At 45.5% G+C, this 22,070-nt stretch overlaps 1 protein-coding gene across 1 annotated transcript; it reads right to left on the bottom strand.

Moving 5' to 3' along the window:
• Positions 1 to 3,186: 3,186 nt before the first annotated feature.
• LOC100029796 (cation channel sperm-associated protein 1-like) lies at positions 3,187 to 15,632 on the bottom strand. Its single transcript, XM_007502672.2, has 12 exons — positions 15,222 to 15,632; positions 14,401 to 14,613; positions 11,968 to 12,078; positions 10,845 to 11,004; positions 10,097 to 10,188; positions 9,803 to 9,946; positions 9,462 to 9,525; positions 9,130 to 9,202; positions 8,081 to 8,138; positions 7,752 to 7,827; positions 3,492 to 3,606; positions 3,187 to 3,305 (listed from the first exon to the last, which is right to left on the bottom strand). Exons 1-12 carry the CDS (start codon positions 15,472 to 15,474, stop codon positions 3,258 to 3,260), a joined length of 1,407 nt encoding a protein of 468 aa, XP_007502734.2. The 5' UTR covers positions 15,475 to 15,632; the 3' UTR covers positions 3,187 to 3,257.
• Positions 15,633 to 22,070: the final 6,438 nt, after the last annotated feature.

The following is a 22,070-nucleotide window of genomic DNA, read 5'->3' as shown; positions in this document are numbered from 1 at the left end:
CAATTTCTATATTGCCCACCAGTTCTAGGATATCATGGCAATTTTCCTTGATAATTTTTTGAAAGATAATGCTTACATTTTTTTTTCTGATCTTGGCTTCCAAATAGTCCAAAAATTCTTAAATTATTTCTCCTTGATTTTTTTTCCAGGTCAGCACATTTTCTTCAATTTAAAAAATTCTTCATGCTTTCAAGTTGAGGCTGGTGAAGAGGGGCAGAAGAATCTGCTGACTGGACTGACACTTGGTGAGTGAAAACCTGACTCTTAAATGCTGGATTTTCTGAAGAGACTTCCTGAGTCCTAGGCTTTGTTGAGGCTAGCTAAAACTAATTCTCCCTGCCTGGAGGGCCCAGGAGTAAATTACTTAGTGCTCAGGCTAGATATCTTACCTTATCCTCTCTCTGATTTCTTGCTTCACTCTTTCTACATTTTGTAAATAAATTGTGAATAAAATCTCTTTGGAATTAAATTCCTGGTGACCAAACTTTTAAATAATCAAGTCCAACCCTTTAAAAAATTAATCCCTTTTCCCCTTTACATAACTATCCCAAGTGAAAACTTACATGTGATCCTGGGCCACCCCTGGCAGTAGGCTTTCTTTGTTCTGTTTCTATATCATATCTGACCTGGCCTGGGATTGGTGTGGGGATCCACCCTGCTGCCAGCCAGGAGTGCCCTCTTGTGGGTAAACTCCTCAATGCCCCCAATGAACCTAATTAACCTTAATAAAATTGATTAATAACCAAGGTTTCATTGGACTTATCTTTGGCATCCCAGTATTCTCTGAAGAGTATCCTATCCTACAATGACATAATCAGTGCTGAACAGATATTCCCCCCTTACATTTAGAATAGTTGACAAGATAGTCTACCTTCCTCCAAATCTTGTGTCTTTACACACTTCTGCTTGGTTCTTTTTTTAAAGAATATTTTTCTATAGTTACATGATTCATGTTCTTTCCCTCCCCTCTTCCCTTCCCCCCTCCCAGAGCTGATAAGCAATTCCACTGGTTTATACATGTATTATTGTTCAAAACTTATTTTTGTATTATTCAGATTTACACCAGAGTAATCATTTAACACCAAAACCCCAAACATATCCCCATTGAACCATGTGATCAATCATGTTTTTCTTCTGCATTTCTGCTCCCACAGTTCGTTCTCTGGATGTGTATAGCATTCTTTTTCATCATAAGTCCCTCTGGATTGTCCTGGATCATTGTCTATTACATCAAAATCTATTACATTCGATTGTGCTACAGTGTCTCAGTCTCTGGGTACAACATTCTCCTGGTTCTGCTCCTTTTGCTCTGCATCAGTTCATGGAGGTCTTTCCAGTTCACATGGAGTTCCTCCAATTCATTATTCCTTTCAGCACAAGAGTATTCCATCACCACCAGATATCACAATTTGTTCAGCCATTCCAGAATCGAGGAACACCCCCTCATTTTCCAATTTTTTGCCACCACAAAGAGCACATCTAGAAATATTTTTGTACAAGTATTTTTCCTTATCTCTTTAAGGTATCTGCTTGGTTCTCTTGCCCCCGTCTCTTGGCTTTGGCTTCTAAATTCAGTGCTCATTCAACCAGTTGCATCCCTGACCTGGTTCTGCTCTGCTCCCTCCATGAACCTTCTTCAATCTCCTCTCTACCTTCCCACCATATCAGGGGACCAGCTGAGGTCCAGTTTGCCATCCTTATCAGGGTCATCCCTGGACATGGCTCCACTTCTGCCACAAGGCACCTTAGGGATGGAAATGCTGATGGCTAGAGCCCTCACACTATTGGCAACTGACTTGGGGCTGCTCCTTGGGGATGAGTGGGGCCCCAATGGCTTTCAGCACTGACATCTCTGGGCATCAGGTGGAGAATGGAATTTGCCTCAACACTTACCTGGCCCAGTGACACCTGACCCTTGGCCATTAGGGTGAGTCAGCAGACTTCTAAGGATGGGAGGCCTTGTTCCCTCGGGCTCCCCAGGCCTGAGAAAATTAGGGTTACTCCTTGTGAGTGGGGGGGAGGTGGTTGCCCTACACTTGGTTTACCAGGTAAGTTCAGGGCCACCGAATATCCCAGGCAGCTTCCAAGTCTCTGAAGGAGACAATGGGATCCACTTTTCATCTTGGTTATAGAAGAGCAGTCCAGCATCTCTGGAGGAGCCTCGGGCCTTCCTCATCCCCCTACGAAGGAGTTTTGCTCTTTATATGAGTTAACCACCAGGTGCCAACAGATGGATACTTGGAGGAGCCTCTTTTGGCTCCAGGCATCAGGGATGGAACGTCCGAGGTGCAGGCTTAGCCCCATAGTTGCTGATTACACAACCTTGAACTGACCAGCATCCCTGAGCGTCCCCTTGAAGAGCCCCTAGGAGAGAGCGAGCTCCCTCGCTCCTGCCTACAGCAGCCCATTTCACCTTGGAAATTCAGGGTGCTCGTTAGCAGCTGGTGGCTCAGTGGGTAGAGGACTGTAGCTGGAGTCAGGAAGACCCGAGTTCAAAACTCTCCTCAGATCCTTACTAGCTGTGGGACACTGGGCAAGTCACTTCATCCTTGAATGTCAGTTTCCTCATCTGTAAAATTCATAGCACCTGCCCCCCAGAGTTGTGAGGCTCAAATGGGAAAACAGTCATGTCTGGTCATGCAATTATGCAGTCCAAACCTTCAAGGCATAAATAAATGCTAACTTCAAAAAACAACACCTTTACCTTCTGTCTCAGAATTAATACTTTGTATTTGTTCTAAGAGAGAAGTATGGCAAGGGCTTGGGTCATATATCTAAGAAGTGTCTGATGCCAGATTTGAACCCAGGACATTCTATCTCTGAGCCTGGCTCTCAATATACTGAGTCACTTACCTGCCTGCAATTCTAACTTTTAATCAGAAGCTTTTTTAGGTGCTCCTCTTCCCCCAGCTCCTTCTCCCAGCTTCTCTCATCTCTTGCCTGCTTTTATCTGGGCTTTTAGATTGCTCAGGACTCTGGGCTCAGAAAAGGGAGGCCCTGAAGGAAGGAGGGCACCCAGGCCATCCCGGGCCCCCAGCTGGGTAAAAAGGCCAAGGCTGGATGCCCTCAGCAGGAGGAAAGGAAGCCCCTGGACAGATGAGTCTGAGGGGGCTGGCGTCCAGGGGCCTCTCCCATCTCTTCCCCACCGACCCCACTGGATTCCCAGCCAGTAAGGAGACAAGAGGATATAAACAGACTTCAGGACTCTATTGGGATTTGGGGGTAAAGGTCAGTCTGGTCCAGGAGGTTAATTTCTTCTATTCATTTTGTTGGAGTCTTAATGTATTGAATGGATTTTCTCCAGCCTGAGAAGGAAATGGTGGAGATGATCTCAGGAGGAGCAGGGCAAGACCCCCACCCCACCCATTTCTTGGGCCTGCGGTTCTCCATGGCCCCCTTCATGACACCTCCATCTCTGCCACCCTGCACCTACCAGGAGCCCCCATCCAAAGAGTCACCCCCCCAGGGATCCCCTGGGGTCCCCAGCATACTTCAAACACCGTATCAATGATCTCATCAATGATTGCTGCCTGGGAGCGAAACATCTGCTGGTGATGTTCAACAGCAGCCATCAGCTGGAGATAGTGGAACATGGTTTCCTTCTGTCTGTAGGGGAGGGGCATACGCCCTCAGCTGGGCATGCTCTGCCTCATGGCTAGGGGGGCGGGAGAACAGGAAGTGCCCCAACACCCCACCCTCCCCTGCTGCTGCTGCTGCTGCTCCTCTCTGGTCCCAGCATGATATCAATGTAGACTCCACCTTCTGGGCATTCCTCACAGCTCAGGCAAAGCTCCTTGACTCCATTGTGCACATGTAGAGTAGAAGGTCCCAAAAGAGGACAAGGAATGCCAGAGCTGGGAGGGACCTTGGGCTGGGGGTGTCTACAGGGACCTGGGGAGGGGGATAAGCATGTCTAGAGGCAGCAGAACTGGTTGTCTCCAAGTCCTCAGCTCCTGCCCTCAATAGCTTGGACCATGTTTGTGAGATGTGAGATGCTGCCCCCTCCCCAAAGCCTTGTCCTACATGGTGAGGGTTGGAGGAAGCTTGGAAGTGAGAGCATCAAAGGAGAGGTCAATGCACAGGGCCAAACTCCCCACTTGGCTGTTTCCTTTCCACTGAACTGATGTGGTTCAGACCAAATCCAATCTCTGGGTTCTTTATTGCCAGCTCTGATAGTCTATGTTCTGGTTCTTTGGTCTTTTCTAGGCTCTGTCATTCCCTGTTCCCTGTTCTAAGGATCCTCTCAGCCCTGACAGCCCATGTTCTGGACTCTAAGTTCCCTTCTAATCTCTCATTCTCTCTTCTAAAGGTCTTTCTCAGGGACTTCCTGGTTAAGATGGCTGCTGTGTAGAAGTAGGACTCTTACTCTCCTCACCACTGACCAATACAGACCACCTCAAAAAGCCAAAAAAAAAAACCCAAGTTCAGATGAACAAAGGGATCCCACTGTAGGGCACAGCATTGAAGGTATGTGGGATTTGGGCATTTCCATGCTCCAAGCTCCCACCAAAATTCTAGCTGATCATTGGTCTACCTGAAAACCCAGAAATAAACAGAAACATTGACATCACATTACAAGAAATTATTCAAGAAAACTGCTCTGATGTTCTTGAACAAGAGAGAAAAATAGACACTGAAAGAGCCCATAGGTCACCCTCTACACTAAATACTCAAAAGACAACCCCCAGGAATGTAATTGTGAAATTCAAGAGCTTCCAAGCTAAGGAGAAAATATTTCAAGAAGCCAGAAAGAGACAATTCAGATATCAAGGAACACTAATCCGGACTACACAGGATCTGGCAGCATCTGCACTAAAGGATCACAAGGCTTAGAATATGATATTCAGAAAGGCAAGAGAATTGAGTCTACAACCAAGAATAACCTACCTATCATCATTTTCTATATACTTCCAGAGGAAAGTTTGGGCATTCAACAAAATATATTTCCAAGTATTTGTAAAGAAAAGATGAGAACTAAGCAGAAAGTTTGACATCCAAACACAAAAATGAAGAAAAAACATGAAAAGGTAAATAAAAGAGGGGAAAGGAAGAAAATTTGTTTTTAAAATTTTCTTCCTTAAGGGCTTCAATAAGGTCAAATTGTTTATGTTCCTACATGGAAAAATGTTATCTGTAACTCTCAAAAATTGTATTCATTATTATAGTAATTAGAATAATTATTCATAGGTAGAGGTTGGGGTACTAAGTGGTCTAAGATGATATGCAAAAAAAGAAAAGGGGTGGAATAGAAGATGGCACCAAGAGAAACTTAAAGGAATAATAAAAATAGGATAATCTATACTACACAAAGAGGTGCATAGGAAGGGGAGGTTTGGAATAATACTATTATGAGAAGGAGAGGAAGAGAGTGTTAATAGGTAATACTTAAACTTACTCTCAGTGGAATCAATTCTGAGAGGGAAGAGCATCTAGATCCATTGGGGTATTAAATTCTATAATACCATACAGGGAAAGTGAGAAGGGAAAAACCAAGGAGGGGGCAGGGCAGGGAGTACAAAAAGGGAGGGAAAGAGAAGGGAGGGAATTTAATCAACTCTAAAAAAATAATAAAAGGGGAACAAAAAGGGATGGAGCAGAAAAGGAAGTAAAAAAAGGGTGGTGATTAGGGGGACTGATTAAAAGCAAACCACTGGTTTAAAAGGAAATAGTGAAAGAAGAAAGGGCAGAACTAGGAGAGAAAATCAAAATGTTGGGGAATACACAGGTGGTAATCATAACTCTGAATGTGAATGGGATAAACTCACCCATAAAACAGAAGCAAATAACAGAGTGGATTAGAAACCAAAATCCTACCATATGTTGTCTTCAAGAAGAACACATGAGACAGGTAAACACATACAGGATAAAGGTAAAAGGATGGAGCAAAATCTATTGGGCTTCAACTGAGAAAAAGAAGGCAGGTGTCATAATCATGATATCTGACAATGCCAAAGTAAAAATAGATCTGATTAAAAAAGAAAGGGAAGGTAATTACATCCTGATGAAAGGCACTATAGACAATGAGGAAATATCAGTACTCAACAGGTATGCACCAAATGGTATAGCACCAATATTTCTAAAGGAGAAACTAGTGGAGCTCAAGGACAAAATAGATAGTAAAACTATACTAGTGGGAGACCTGAACCTTCTTCTATCAGATCTAGATAAATCAAACCAAAAAATAAATAAGAGGTAAGAGATGTGAATGAAATCTTAGAAAAATTAGAGTTAATAGATATGTGGAGAAAAATAAATAGGGACAAAAAGGAATACATATTTTCAGTAGCACATGGTACATTCACAAAGATTGATCATGTATGAGGACATAGAAAAATGGTAAACAAGTGTAAAAGAGCAGAAATAATAAATGAAACTTTTCTAGATCACAATACAATAAAAATAATAATTAGTAAGGGTACATGGAGAGACAAATAAAAAATTAATTGGAAATTAAATAATGATTCTCCAAAATCAGTTAAAGAACAAATCATAGAAACAATTAATAATTTATTTGAAGAGAATGACAATGATGACACATCCTACCAAAATCTATGGGATGCAGCCAAAGCAGTACTCAGGGGGAAATTTATATCCTTGAGTGCATATATTAACAGATTAGAGAGGGCAAAGATAAATGAATTAGGCATGCAAATTAAAGGTCCTTCTCAGTTCCAACAGTCTATGTTCTGGTTTTTTAGTCTCTTCTAGGCTCTGCCATTCTCTGTTCTAAAGATACTTCCCTGCTCGGCTCTGCTATTTTCCATTCTAAGGGTCCTCTCAGCTCTGACTTTCTGTGTTCTGGCCTCTAAGGTCCTTCTGGTGTCTGTCATTCTTTGCTTTAAGGGCCCTCTGAGCTCTGACAATCCATATTCCAGCCTCTTTGGTCCCTTCTTGGCTCTGCCATTTTATGTTCTAAGGTTTCTTCCAGGCTGACTGTTGATGTTCTGGCCACCCTTCTCATCTTTGCCATTCTCTGTTCTAAGGGCCACCTCAGCACTGGCTGTTCATGTTCTGGACTCTACTTTCCCCTTCTAGATCTCATTCTATACTCTAAGGGCCCTCCTCATGCTGACATTCCTTGCTCTAAGGGCCCTCCCACCCTCACATCCCATTTGTATATTGTAAATTCCCTCCCATCTGGCATATTCGATAAACCATTCAAAGTGGTGAGGACCCCCCTCTTGCCCTTTGAGCTGTTAGAACTGTAAGCTGCTGGGCAATGCCCTCCATCTCAGAAGCAGGGCGCAGGGGAGCCAGGGCTGGTGAGGAGACAGATGAAGCCTTTACACATGTGCACCTCCCCCTCCACACAGCCTTCCTTCTTCAGCAGGCTGGAAAGTTCCATTTGACCACTGACTCTGAGACTTTCTCCTCTTCCTGACTTGGGGCAAATCTCTTTTGCCTTCTAAGAAGGACTTTGCTCCTTTATCAAATGAATCCAGGCTCCCCTCTAAGAGGGATCCCTGCATTAAGTTCTGCATCCTCAGGGACTTGAGTTCCTGATAGCCAAGGCCAAGGCTTACCTTTTCTTTGGCCCAGGGTCTGAGGACTCAAGAAACTGCTGTGCCATCAGTGGCCCCACTCTGGGGGGTGGAGGTCAGGAGTCTTTCCCCAGGGGCCTCCCACCTCTTTCTCTTCTTGCACACTGGTCCAGTGACTCCCCCACAGATTCCCCACATGAGAGTCAGGGTCTTCCTGTTTGGTCTCCAGGCCCCCTCTCACCCTCCCTAGCTCCAGGGGCTTCCCCTTACTTAGGAGTAAAGTGTCCATATTTTTTCTCAATAATATCCATTTGTAAAGAGATATCACTCTTCTGTTCTTCCACTTCTGTGAGGAAAGAGAATAAAGGAGAATGTGAGAGAAGGACTGTCCTGAGCTCAGGAGGCTGAGGGAGTGATGGGCAGGTATTTGAGCAGAGGGGAATGCAGCCATGCTAGCCAGGGCACTCAGGGAGGGGATTCTAGCCCGGGGCCAGAGTTTGGATTGGACATGCCTGGGGCCTCTCAGGTATCTCCTCCCTCTGAGCTCCTAGGAGGCATGAAAGGTAAACTGTGGCTCCTTAGCAGGGGGGCATGACTACCTTTATCAAGGTGCGTCAGAGACTCATCCAAAAGCTTCTCATGCATCCGGGCTACTTTCTAGGGAGTGAGTTGTGAGAGAGAAGTTAATTCTTCCCTCCCTGGACACCCCCAATAGACAGCCTCATCTATCCCCACCCTGACCAGATGCGGCATTTTGTTTTTAATAGATAAATGCTCACCTTCTGTCTTGATTCTAAGGCAGAAGAGTGCTAAGGGGCTGGCAATTGGGGTTAAGTGACTTACCCAGGGTAACACATCTAGGAAGTGTCTGGGGCCAAATCTGAACCTGGGGCCTCTCATCTCCAGAACTGGCACTCTATCCACTGTGCTACCCCCCTGGGCACTAATGCCAAAAGGAGAGCATCCACCCTTGCAGAGGCAGGGGACAACAAGGTGGAGCTTGGCAGAGCTGATCCAGTGCCCATGACGTGTGGGTACTTTTCTGTCTCTCCTTGGCTCTTTGAGAGGCTGCCTAGATTTGGTGATGAAGGGGAGACGAACCCAACGACTATCTCCACCCATTTTTGGCAAAGGTGGGTGTGGGCAGAGAGCAGAGGGCAGAGGGCAGGGAGCAGGACACTGCAGTTATCACCCATCTCTGACCCTCTGCTATGGTGGTTAAGGGCAGGCCAGGAGGCTTCACAGCTTCCCAAGATCTCATGCCCCCCCTCCAATGGTGAGAAGGTGCCCATGCAGAGAACAAAGCATTTGGCTATGTGAACCCCACCTGGAGCCACAGACCTCCCCGGTACTTGATTCTCGCCTCAGAGCCCACAGGGGGGCCCTGGTTCCTGAGGGCCACGTGTGTCCCCCAGCTTTGGCACAAGCCCTCCCGGTAGCTACAGCTCCGGGAGGTGGGGGGCATTCTTGGGGGATGTAAGCGTGAATGTCAGGGTGCCGGTGCCCACTCTGCCTGCTCAAGGCCTTCTCTAGGATGAAGCCCAGCTCAGAAACCAGCAGGGACCTGCTCCTGTCCCACCTGGCTACCCCGCACTGAGCAGCACATAGACTCACCCTTTCTCCCTTCTTCCCTGCCAGTCCCAAGTACCTGCTCTTTCGCCCTTTCCTGCTTGTTGCGGAGGACAATTTGGAAGTTATCCACCAGCACTGCTATCACTAGGCTGCAAGACAAGGGAGGGTGCGGCCTGAGACCCTGAGATCTGAGTCAGGGCCTGGGAGGGGAGGGCAACAGACCTGCAAAGGGGCTGGGGCGCCCCTGAAGGGTTTGTGGGCAGAGTAGGGGATGAGCTGGGCTTTTCTGGGGACCTGGGGCTTGAGGAAAGGAAAAATAGGGTTAGGGAAGCCTGCGGGTACATAGGGGAGGAGAGGGGAGCTGGGGTGCCTCAGGGTGGGAAGGAAAAGGAGGGCTGGGATTCTCACTTGAGGAAAATCAAGTATTGTATGACAATGTAGATCATGAGGATAGGAATGATGTACCAGGAATCTGGGGAGAAAAAACCCTTACTTTGCACTCTCAGCAAGAATCATAAACTAGGTTTGGGATAATGGGAAGCATTTCTACAGCTAAGTGGTGGGGAAACAGAAAGGGAAGTGAGGAAATACCTATTGTTTTTACATTAGCACTCTGAATTTTGCACTCTTGGCTAAAGTCCCATTGGTCCACCCTAGTTATTTATGGCTCTGATCCAAAGTTCCCAAGACCAATCTACAGAGAACATCCAGCCATTCAGGCCCTCCCAGGGTTCAGGCTGATTCTTTACTTGTTGTTCGTTTGTCCAAGAAGGTCATGGACCAGTCATCCAGTGTGAGCATGGTAAAGAGGGTGAAGATGGTGATAAAGATGTTCCCAAAATGCTTCGGATCTTCCTCATGGAACAGGGCTCGGAGCATCACAGAGAAGAAGACTGGGATGCTAAGGAGGCCCCAGGGGCCCTTGCAATGCTGCTGGAGGAACCGCTAGCTTCAACCCAGTCCCAGCCAGCCCAGCCCTACTAGCCTCCTCCCTGCCTGCCTAGCTCCTCCCCAGTGCCCCAGTCCCCTTCTTGGCCAGATACAAAGGCAGGTGAACATCAGGACAAGGATGGCTGTGATGGATGATGCTGATCTGGCCAGAGTCTCTGCCACCCCCTTGAGGCTGGTGAGGAACCTGCAAGCAGAGGGAGAGTCAGACAAGAGGGTCAAAGGACCAGGCAAGTTTTCTAAGGGAAAAGACTGCAGCTAAGGAGCAGCCTCTGGAGCCAGTGCTTGGGCACCAGGCAGGACTGGGGATCAGGAAGCTGGACTCTGGCCCCTGATGAGCCTCTGGCTGGGACCTTGGACTTCAAAGACTCTTAGGATTGGTCAGGATTTTAGGGTAAACAAAGTCAGAGCAGGAAGAGCCCTTAGAGCACTGGACAGAGAATATCAGAACTAATAGGAAGTCCAGTGGAAAAGCTGGAAGGAACCTCAGAACAGGACCTGATGACCTGGAATTCATAGCACCCTAGATTGAGAGTGGGAAGCAGCCTAGAGATCTTGTCCAACCCTTTCATTTGATAGATGGAGAAACAGAGGCACTTGGAGTTCATTCAGGAATAAAATCAGAGATTAGAATCTAGAAGAGACATGAAGGGTCATCAAGTTCCCTTCCCTTCTTAGGATAGGAAATGGAAACCCAGAGGGGAAGTGACTTGCCCAAGGTCAAGTTGAGCACTCTATCCACTGTCACTTAATGCCTCCCCCACCTCCACATTTTGTAAGGGGAGAAACTGAGGCCTCCAGAGAGTAAGGGGCTTCTCTGCCCAGGACCCAGCTGGACCTCACTTGAGTTTCCGCATCACCCTGATGGCCCTCAGGGATCGAAGGCCTTTAAAGATCTTCAGGACTCGGAAGACAGTTTTGCTTTGGGTCATTTTCTTGGCAGAGGAGAAGTAGATCTGCTTGAGCACGAAGTCCAACAGGGCCATGATCATGATGAAAAAGTCTGCGGGGCAGGGGCCACAGTGCCCATCTCAGGAGCCCAGCCTGAGAGGTTCCAGCCACTTAGCAGAGCTGACCACAAGTTCTCTGCCTCTTTGAGGCTGGCCAAGCACCCACCCCAGTTCTCTCCCTTGATTCTGCAGCCATTCTTATGTTCCTTCTACACATGAGGAAACTGAGGGGTAGTGGGGAAATGATTTGCCTGGGGTTTCATAGCAAAGTCATTGCCAGTGGCAGGATTTGAATCCAGGTCTTCCTTACTCAGGGATTTTGTATTCTCACCACTAAGCCATTGTGTCTCTATCAGAAAAGCCCCTTCCTCCTCGTAGCCCTCTAAGGTGGATAACGACAATAGCCACCATTTACATCATGTGCATTTTGCATCTGGTGTCTAACTTACTCTTCAGAACAAAGATTCTGTTCTCCCTGCCCTAGGAGAGACCATACATAGTACACATGTCCAACATCCCTAGGAGCCTAGCTCTAAAGTTGGAAAGACTTCAATGGGCCTCTAGTCTTACTTCCTCATAGTAAAGATGACCAAAAATGAGGCTCAAAGAAGTAACTTGACCAAGGTCACATGAGTAGCAAGCATCAAAGGTGAGTTTTGAACCCAGGGCCCTTAAATCCAGGACCCACACAGCTTCTAAGTAACAGAGTTGGAAGTAGAGCCTTGGTTCCTGATTCTAAGTGTGGCTTTCTTTACAAAACTCCTGAGCAAGGCACCAGAACCTCCTTTCCCTAAGACTGGATCCCACATCCACAAGGTGCTCCCACCCTGGGGGTGAAAACCACCCATTCCATTACAATCCTCTTTCCTGGATTGGAAGACTAAGCCCTGGATGACATGCCAACTCATCATTACTGCCCCTCCATGCCCAATCCCTCTCTGGCTTGGTCCCACCCTGTTCCCAATCTCAGTCATCCCACCCCTCTCCATCCAGACCAAGTCCCCAACCCTACCCACCTAGGTTGTCCCAGCTATGAAAGTATCCAGTTCCCAGGACCAGGATCTTTATAAAAGATTCCATAAAGTAGATGCAGAGGAAGACGGAGTCCAAAGCTGTGAAGTACCATTCTGTGGGAAGGCCAGATCCTCAGTTTCCCTATAGGCTCCAGCCTCCTGCTGAAGTCTCTCTCCCCACCTGCCTGCACCCTCTTCCCTCAGGTAAGGTTCCCAATAGCCTTGTGTTCTCAGGAACCCAGGAACCCCAAGGAATAGTCTTTCCAGAAAATGTCTCTATGAGTCTCCCCCCCTTTTGGATATGAAATCCAAAATGGCACATGAGCAGGATGACTTAGCAGTCACCACATTCTTTCTTTAGGACATTAGTAGGCTGAAGTTCCTCTCTGTTCTCCCAAGTTTCCCCAGTATCCTTTTATCCTGGAGAGATTCTAGGGCCATAGTCTTTTGCTCCTTCAGACTAGCATTTGTGAATCCCATTCATCCATCCATCTATCCATCCGACTATCCACCCACCCATCCATCCATCTATATATCCATCCATCCACCCATCCACCCATCCATCCACCCACCCACTCATCCATCCATTCATCCTTCCATCCAATCATCCATTCATCCTTCCATCCATCCATCCTTCCATCCACCCATTCATCCACCCATCCATTCATCCACCCATCTATCCATCCATCCATCCATTCATCCTTCCATCCATTCATCCATCCATCCATCCAAACATCCATCCATCCTTCCATCCTTCCATCCACCCATCCATCCACCCACCCAGCCATCCACCCACCCACCCACTCACCCACCCACCCACTCATCCATCCATCCATCCATCCATCCATCCATCCATCCATCCTTCTATCCACCCATCCACCCACCCACCCATCCATCCATCCATCCATTCATTCATTTTGATGCCTAAAATTTTTTCCATGTTACTATGATTAGGGTGTCAGAATGGGTGAGATGTGGGAGCATAAGACAGCTTGACTAAATGCTGCCACCAGCCTGCCTCTGAGGTTGGCATTCCTAAGTTGACCCTGACTGTGTAGAGGAAAAGCTGAGTCTGTTACAAGTCAGGGAGAGTTGACTGTGTCAGAGCAATAAGGTTCTAGGAGGTCTGCTGACCCAGGGGGTCTGTATCCTGTTGTGTCTGCCCTGGAGAGGGTCTTGTGGGTTGGGCTAAGCTTTGAACTGCCTGAGGTCTTAGATACAGGGACCAGCAAAGAACTTGCTGTCTGCTCTCTGACTTCATTGTCACAGTGGCATCCCTACAGTCACTGTCATCCTTTCCCAGAGGAGGGAACTGGCTCTGAGAGGGTAAGTGACTTGCCCACCATCATCACAGTGCCTGAGATGGGATTCAAAGCAAGTCTACTCAGCAAAGTCTCTTGATCTTTGCAGGTCTCAGTTTCCCTGTCTGCAAAAGGAGGAGGTTGGAGTCAGTGATCTCCAAGCTCCAGGCTTGGCCCAAATTCTGGGATTCCTAGAAATCATTTCAGGCAGAGAATCAGTCCCAACCATTAATTCAACACCTACTGTGTGTCCAGTGCTATGCTAAACTCCAAGGATATTCTTTGCTGTTCAGTCGTTTCAGTCTCGTCCTACTCTTCCTGACCTCTTTTGAGAATTTCTTGGCAAAGATACTGGAATGGTTTGCCCTCTCCTTCTCCAGCTCATTTTACATTGAGGTGCTGAGGCCTAGAGGGTTAAGTGACTTGCCCAGGGTCACACAGCTCATGTAAGTGTCTGAGGCCAGATTTGAACTCAGGAAAATGAGTCTTCCTGAGTTCAAGCCTAGCACTCCACCTAAGCTGCCCATTGTGGATAAAAGAAGGGTAAATTAAAGAAGGAAAAAGTCATCTCTGCCTTCAAGGAGTTTCCAGTCTAATGAGGGAGAGAATATGCCAACAACTCTGCAGAGACAAGATGGAGCCAGAAGTTGGAGAGAGGCTCAGAGGGCAGACGTGCCAATTGAGGGAGATCAGAGGAGGCTTCTGCTGTGGCTTAAAGGAAGCCAGAAGGCAGAAATGAGGCAGAGAGGAAAGGGTTCAAGCTTGGGAATCCCCCCTCCCTCTCATCTCCCAACCCATTTGTCAGGCAGCCATTTCTCCCTCTCTTTCCCAAGCTGGATCCAGTCATTGGGAGGCAGGCTGAGCACTGTGGCTTCCCTGGCAGCTTGGAGAGCTAAGAGGAGCCATTCCTGCCCTGTCCCAGAGGGCCCGGATGACCCTCCCCCCCGGGCCTGGCCCTGCTCTCTTCCTCCTCCATGCAGACTCTTGCAGGTAGCTGAAGGTGGCCCACTGGTTCTAACCTGCTCCTTGGTCCTCTCCAGTGGCCTCCAGGAGCAGCTCTGAACTTCCTGGGCCCAGGACATCCCCCCGGCCATCCCTGGGCTGTTGGGGTTCACACCCTTCCCGGGGTGCTTACCTCCCCAGATCTCCACCTCGGCAAAAGTCTGGATCACCAGCAACAAAGTGTTAAGACAGACCACGATGAAGATGAAGGACTCAAAGTAATTGCTTTTGATGAGGACTAAGAGCATATCTTGGATTCGGACACAGATTTTATGTATTTCACTACAAAACTTTTTCAGCAGATCTCCTATAGTCATGTGCTTCTTCTGGCCCCGCTGCATTTTGGCTACAAGGGGAGGCGGTGAGGAAAGAGGCGGCTCAGGCGTGGGCAGGGATGCTGGCGGCACCCCTCAGCCCAGGCAGGATGTCCAGTGGAGGGGCAGGACGGGCCCTGCTTCTCTCCCCCTCTCAGAACCTGGGGGGCAGCCACAGGGGCCGCCCCGATCGGACAGGGAGGAGATAAGCCGAGAGCCTGCTCTCTGGGCTCCCTCACCCTGGTTTGAGGAGCGGGACTGGGGGCGGGAGTGAGCTACCAGAAGGGCACATAAGAGCTGGGGGGCTGCCTCCCTGGCCTGCTCGCCCTCCTCCTCCTCCTTGAGGGAACAGGAACCCAGACCTCCAGGAAGTGCCCAGCTTCAGCTGTGCTGAGTGTGGCCTGAGGCCCCAGGCCAGAAAGCAGAGAGCCAGAGGCCTGGCCAAGGATGGGCCCTGTCTGGGGGTCAGCGACAGCTGGGCCCTTGGCCATGGCTTGGCCTGGGCTGGAGCTCAAGGGACCGTGGCACGTTTTCCCTGACTCAGCCCAAGGCCCGGCAGGGCTCTAAGGAGGGGCAGGGAACTGGGCTGGGGTCAAGGTTTGTCAGGTCCCACCCGGGAGCCCCCGGGAGTTCATCTTACATTTATGCTTGGACTTCTTCTCTTGCTCTTGCTCCCAGTCTCCTTCCATCGAGCCACTCGTCTTACTCCCTTTAGAGCCTCTGCTTTTAAGGCTGCCGGTGCCATAGGAGGTATGAGAGGTGCGAGCACCCACGGAGAGGTGTTTGCCAAAGCTAGATTTGCCCACGGTAGAGGAGGATCCCTTGACTTGTATCTTCTCAGTGGTAGCCTCCTTAGGCTCTGGGGACTTCTCTGGAACAGATAAGAAATTCATCTTGGCCCGGAACCCTGGATCAGACACAACAGCGACGAGGGTTTCACTTGGGCCCCTTCACACGTGGCCCTCTTAGTCCTGCTGGCCCTCCCTGCCCTCCCAGCCACTTCTTTTTCCCTCGCTTCAGCTCCTCTAAGGGATTTATGGGGTCCACATTCTGTGGAGGGGCTTGGTTGTCTCCATGGAGACCCTTCTGTGATGTAGCAGCTGGACCCTTCCACCAGGACGTTCCCAGAACCCCAGAATCTCAGGGGCCCTCCAAGACCACCAGAGCTTATTTGCATCCCCAGCAAACTCTCGCCTACAGCCTTCCAGCAATGGGAAGAAGGGGAATGGGGAATGATGAAACTCTTTCACAGAAAAAAAAGGCCTCAAAGAGGAGCTTTTCTAGTGGAGGAGAAAATGGGAGTGGGGGTGGGCATTGCTTGAACCTCAGTCTTATTGAGATTAGCTCCAAGAGGGAAGGGCAGAACATATGTTCACACTCAGTAGGGTGTAGACATCTATCTTGCCCAATAGGGAAATAGGAGGGGAAAGGGATAAGGGAGATGGGGTGGCATCAACAATAGAGAGGGAGTGTGGAGAGCCATTTTTTCATCCTGGGTCCTTTGGAATTGCCTTGAGTCATTGATCAGAGGAGCTGAGGCTTTCACAGTCAGTCATCATTACAACATTGCTGTTGCTCTACACAAAGATCTCCCAACTCTTCTTACTACATCTTACATTAGCCCTTACGAGCCTTGTTGTGTTTTGTTTTGGTTTTTTCTGACTCCCATCCTAGTACCAGATTGTTGTTTTTTAAAGCTATTTTATTTTCCCAATTACATGTAATAACAATTTTCCACATATGTTTTCTGAAGTTATAAGATCCAAAGTGTCTCCCTCCCTCCTTTGCCTCCCCTCTCCCACTCCAAGGGATGGTAAGCAATTTGGCCTGGATTACATATGCATTATCCTGCAAACTACATTTCCATGTTGTTCATTGTTGTAAGAGGATACTCATATAATACCAAAAATCCTAAGTAAAAACCCAAATAAAAATGGAGAATCATATACTTTGATCTGTATTCCAACTCCAATAGTTCTTTCTCTGGAGGTGGAGAGGATTCTTTGTCATAAGTCCTTCAGAATTGTCCTAGATTGTTGTCTTGCTGAGAGAAGAAAAGTCTTTCACAGCTGATCACCCTACAATATTGCAAAATTGTTCTTTAATCCTCTGGGGGTCTTTCTGTTTCAAGCATGTCTCTTGTAAACATTATTGGATTCTGGTTTCTCATCCATACTGCTACTTGCTTCCATTTTATGGGTGGGCTCATCCCATTCACATTCAGTTTGGATTCCTAACTGCCTTTTTCCCTCCACCCCCCCTTTTCTTCTTTTTATCCTCTCTCTTTTCCCCAAAAGGCTATTCTGCTTCTGACCACTGCCTGCCTTGATCTGCCCTCTCTCCCTTTTATCATCCCCCAAGCCCTATATAGCTTATCAGTTTCCCTTCCTATTTCCTTACTGTGTAAGATAGATTTATATACCTAACTGCTCCAGAGTGTACATATATTCTCCTTTTGAACCAATTCTAGTGAGAGTGAGGATCAAACATTGCCCATCCCCATGCCCATCTCCCCTTCCACTATAAAACTGTTTTTTAGGCCTTTTTATATGAGAAAACTTTGCCATTCTACATCTCCCTTTCCCATTCTCCAAGTGCAACTCTCCCCTCTCCTCATTTCTTTTAAGATTTTCTCAACATAATGACTTTCTTTCATGCCTTCTGTTTATTTAGACTCTTTCTAACTTCCCCAATAATGATAAAATTCTTAGGAATTATATTAATCTTCCTATTTAGTAATGTAAACAGTTTAATTTTCTTTGAATCTTTTATGCTTTCTCTTTCATGTTCACATTTCTATTCTCAAGTTTTGTGTTTGAATGTCAGATTATCTACTCAGCTTTGATTTTTTCATCAGAAATTCTCGAAAGTCCTCTAACTCATCAAATATCCATTTATTCCCCTGAAGGGTTATACTCAGCTTTGCTGGCTAGGTTATTTTTAGGTTTTAAATGATCATTTGGTGCTTTCCTACATACTTGTAGCAGTACTCAGGGTTTCTTTACTAACCCCATAAGAGATACCTGCATTGTAGTCTCACCTACCAGGTCAGGTACACTGGATCACTATAGAGAGCAAAGATCAAGGCATATGACTGACCCACGAGGACCCTGGCAGGGAATTCCCAAGGGATACATCCTCAGGAGGAGGCTTTACCAATCTGAGCAGTGTAGGCGGCTGACTATAGGTAATGGGTAATAAGTCTCAGCAGAGAGGCCCATTGGTTGGATTATTGGGGGGCATCCTCTGAGTTAAGTCCTCTCAGGGAGGAAGCCACTGCAGGATGCTGGTAGCAAGCTCCCCTCATTTATCCTGCCCAGGACCACTTGGGATAGTTGGCATTATGTGGCCCATTTAAGTCCCTTGAAGGGCAGCAAGAGGGCATTCCCCATGGAACCCCTGAACCCCCAGGGAAATAACTGACTTCCTGGAGTCCAGGCTGCCTGCTGGTTCAGCCAGGAAGGACAAAAGGCACGTTCTGTTAAACTAAGAAAGAGATGTGCTAAGTGAGAGATGCTGAAGGCTGCTGCTTTAGCCTCAGCTGAGGGGCGATTCTGACCACAGTCTTAGTTTGGAGAAATTGGGACTGGCTAGTGAAAACTCTCAGCCATATCGAGTGAATGATGGTCTTACTGGGCATCTCTTAGTCATGATCTTCCCTGCACCCTTTTGACTGTTCCATTCTAACTGTAGCTTCTTCTTTTCTTGCCCCCCCCCCATATTCTTCCTACCCTGCGGTAAGAGATTGAACATTTTTCCAACAAGAAAGACTGGCTGGAATGCAGGAGGTTCTTCTTCCCAAAGGAGATTTATACCAGCTATCACCCAGCCCAGAACTCTGGTGCCCTTAAGATTCTATCTTGTTATCCCCAAAATCACCCCGTATAGTGGAAGAAATGAAGAAAAAGGGAAACTGAGGCAGGAACCTCAGGCAATCTCAGCCACTGCCTGTTTGGGGGGGGGGACCTTCTCCTTTTGGGCTCTAGCTCCTTCTCCCCATGGGACCTTAGGAAATGGGTATGCCTTAGTCAGAGATTTCAGAATGAAAAAGAATAAGATCAAAAATGGGAGGCTGGGAAGATTGAAACAGGAAGTGACACTTGAGAGTAAGGCAGGGGCAACTTTAATGTTGTCTGTATTATATTTGGTCTCTGAGTGTAAAAAGAAAGACAAATCTCCCTCTCTCTCCCTCTCTCCCTCCCTCTCTCAATCTCCCCTCCCTCTCCATCTCTCCCTCTCTCCCTTCCTCCCTCCCTCTCTGTCTCTGTCTCTCTGTCTCTCTCTCTGTCTCTCCTTCTCTCTCTCTCTCTCTCTCTCTCTCTCTCTCTCTCTCTCTCTCTCTCTCTCTCTCTCTCTCTGTCTCTCTCTGTCTCAAATAGTCAAAAGAATGAGAAAGTTGAACAACATGTAAAATGTCTCATTAAAAAAATTACTGATCTATATAATACATTTAAGAGAGATAGGGGAGACTCTAAATGAACACTCTGGTGCAAATACCAACAACATGGAAATGGGTTCGAATCAAGAACACATGTGATACCCAGTGGAATCGTGCGTCGGCTATGGGATAGGTGGGGAGTGGGGGAGTGGGGGGAGAAAATGATCTTTGTCTCCAATGAATAATGCTCAGAAATGACCAAATAAAATAATGTTAAAAAAATAAAAATAAAGACCATTTCATTGTGAAAAAAGAGAGAGAGAGATAGGGGGCAGCTGGGTAGCTTATTGGATTGAGAACCAGGCCTAGAGATGGGAGGTCCTAGGTTCAAATTTGACCTCAGACACTTCCCAGCTGTGTGACCCTGGGCAAGTCACTTAACCCCCATTGCCTAGCCCTGACCACTCTTCTGCCTTGAAACCAATACACAGTATTGACTCCAAGACAGAAGGTAAGGGTTTTTATTAAAAATAATAATAATAATAAAATAAATTTAAGAGAGATAGTCTAAGAATGATTGTATTCTCTAAAAGTCATGCTTAGAAAAAGAGCTTAGACATCAATTTCCAAAAATTATCAAGGAAGACTGCCATGATCTCCTAGATCCAGTGGGCAAAATAGAAATATAATCCACCAATCATCTCCTGAAAGAGCTTTCAAAAGGATAACTCTCAGAAATATTGTAGCCAAATTCCAGAACTCCCAGGCTAAGAAGAAAATATCACAAGCAGCCAAAAGGAAACAATTCAAATATTATGGAGCCACAGAACAGCACAAGATTTAGTAGTTCCTACATTAATGAATTGGAGGACTTAGATTATGGTATTCCAGAGGGCAAAAGAACCAGGATTTCAATCAAGAATCACCTACCTATCAAAACTGAGCATAATCTTTTGAAGGGGAAAAAAAGGTATTCAATGAAATAGATGACTTTCTAATTTTCCTGATGAAAAAAACAGAGTCAAATGGAAAATCTGACTCTCAAATATAAGAACCAAGACAAATATTCAAAGGTAAACAAAAAACTAAATTAAAAATCATTCAATAAGGTTAAACTATGTACATGCCAAATGGAAAGATGATTATTGTAACTCCTAAGAACTTGATCATTATTAGGATAGAAGGACTATACATAATCAGTAGGCCATGGGTGTGAGTTGAATATGATGGGATAATATGTTAAAAAAAAAACAACTAAGGTGTGAGTAAAAGGAATGCTTTAGGAGAAGGGGAAAGAGAAAAAAAGAATGAAAAAAATGAAATAGAATGACGAACTTTTCACAATGACAGGACAGATGGGGGAGGTGGGAGGGAAGTTCATGAATCTTATTTCATTAGATCGTCCAGCAACAGAAGAATATACACAAGTAGTTAGGTATAGAAATCTATTTTACAGGATTTTACAGGATATCCTACAGGAATGATCTGTATTTCAACTTCAATAGTTCTTTCTCTTGAGGTGGAAAGCTTTCCTTGTCATAAGTCCTTCAGAATTGTTCTGGATCATCATACAGTTGAGAGTAGCTAAGTACTTCACAGTTGATTATTATATAACATTACTGTTACTATGTAGAACAATGATGGCAAATCTATGGCATGTGGCACCCTGTCTTGGGGGACGGGGCACAGCACAGAGTCTCTAAAAGGTTTGCCATCACTGGGGTAGAATGTTTTTGGTTCTGATCACTTCACTTTGCATCAGTTCATATAAGTCTTTCCAGGGTTTTCTGAAACTGTCCTGTTTGTCATGTCTTATGGTGAAATAGTATTCCATTAACATCATATACCACATTTGTTCAACCATTCTCTAATTGATAGACAATCTTCCTAATTATCAATTCTTTGCCACCACGAAAAGAGTTACTATAAAGATTTCCACTTCTAAAAAAATCTCTTTGGGATAAAGACCTAGTTTGTAGTGGTACTACAGGATCAAAGGATATGCACAATTTTATAGTCCTTTGAGCATAGTTCCATAGATCCATCCAGAATGATTGGATCAAGAACTAGATAAATCTAACCAAAAAATAAATAAGAAAGAAGTCAAGGAGATGAATAGAACCTTAGATGAGTTAAATATGATAGATATCTGGAGAGAACTGAACACAAATGGAAAGGGTATACCTTCTTCTCAGTGGTATATGGTACTTTTGCAAAAACTGACCATAGATTTAAAAGCAGAAATATGAAATGTATATCCTTTAAAAACCATAATGCAATAAAAATTATATATAATAAGGCACCATGGAAACATAAAGTAAAAATTAATTGGAATCTAAATAACTTAATCTTAAAGAATGAGTATGTTAAAGAACAAGTCATAGAAACAATAAATAATTTCATTAGAGAGAATGATAATAATGAGACAACATACTAAAACCTGGGGGATTCTGCAAAAGCAGTAATTAAAGGAGAATTTCTATCTCTAAATGCTTATAGTAATACAAATAGAGAAAGAAGAGAACAATGAATTGAGAATACAATTTTTTAAAAAACAGAAAAAGAACCAATTAAAAATCCCAAGCTAAACACCAAATTAGAAATCCTAAAAATTAAAGGTGAGATCAATAAAATTGAATGTAAAAAAATTGAATTATAAATCGAGTAGTTGGTTTTATGGGGAAAATCAACAAAATAAAAAAATTATTGGTTAAAATTATTTTTGTAGAGAGAAAAAAACAAATCACTAGCATTAAAGATAAAAAAGAGTGAATATGCCACCAATGACAATGAAATTAAAGCAATTATTAGGAGTTATTTTGCTCAAGTATATGCCAACAAATTTAACAATGAAGTTAAATGGAAGAATACTTACAGATATATAAACTAGACTATCAGAGGAAGAAATAGAATATCTAAACAAGCCTACTTTAGAAAAAGAAATAGAACATGCCATAAATTAACTTCCTAAAAAAAGCATCAGAACCAAATGGATTTCACAAGTGAATTCCCCGAAACATTTAAAGATCCACTAATTCCAATATTAGATAAATTGTTTGAAATAATAGTAAAGAAATAACCAGAAAGAGCAAAACCAGAAAGAAAATTATA

Source organism: Monodelphis domestica, chromosome 6 (assembly GCF_027887165.1).
Source record: "Monodelphis domestica isolate mMonDom1 chromosome 6, mMonDom1.pri, whole genome shotgun sequence".
Classification (NCBI taxonomy): domain Eukaryota; kingdom Metazoa; phylum Chordata; class Mammalia; order Didelphimorphia; family Didelphidae; genus Monodelphis; species Monodelphis domestica.
This window is presented reverse-complemented; position numbering and strand designations above follow the sequence as displayed.

Coding starts and splice junctions, on each gene's coding strand:
- LOC100029796 (XM_007502672.2), bottom strand. CDS start 15,474: ATGAATTTCTTATCTGTTCCAGAGAAGTCCCCAGAGCCTAAGGAGGCT. Junction 7,828..8,080: donor TCTGACGCACCTTGATAAAG/GTAGTCATGCCC, acceptor CTTTCCTCACAG/AAGTGGAAGAACAGAAGAGT. Junction 3,306..3,491: donor TCATTGATACGGTGTTTGAA/GTATGCTGGGGA, acceptor TTTCCTTCTCAG/GCTGGAGAAAATCCATTCAA.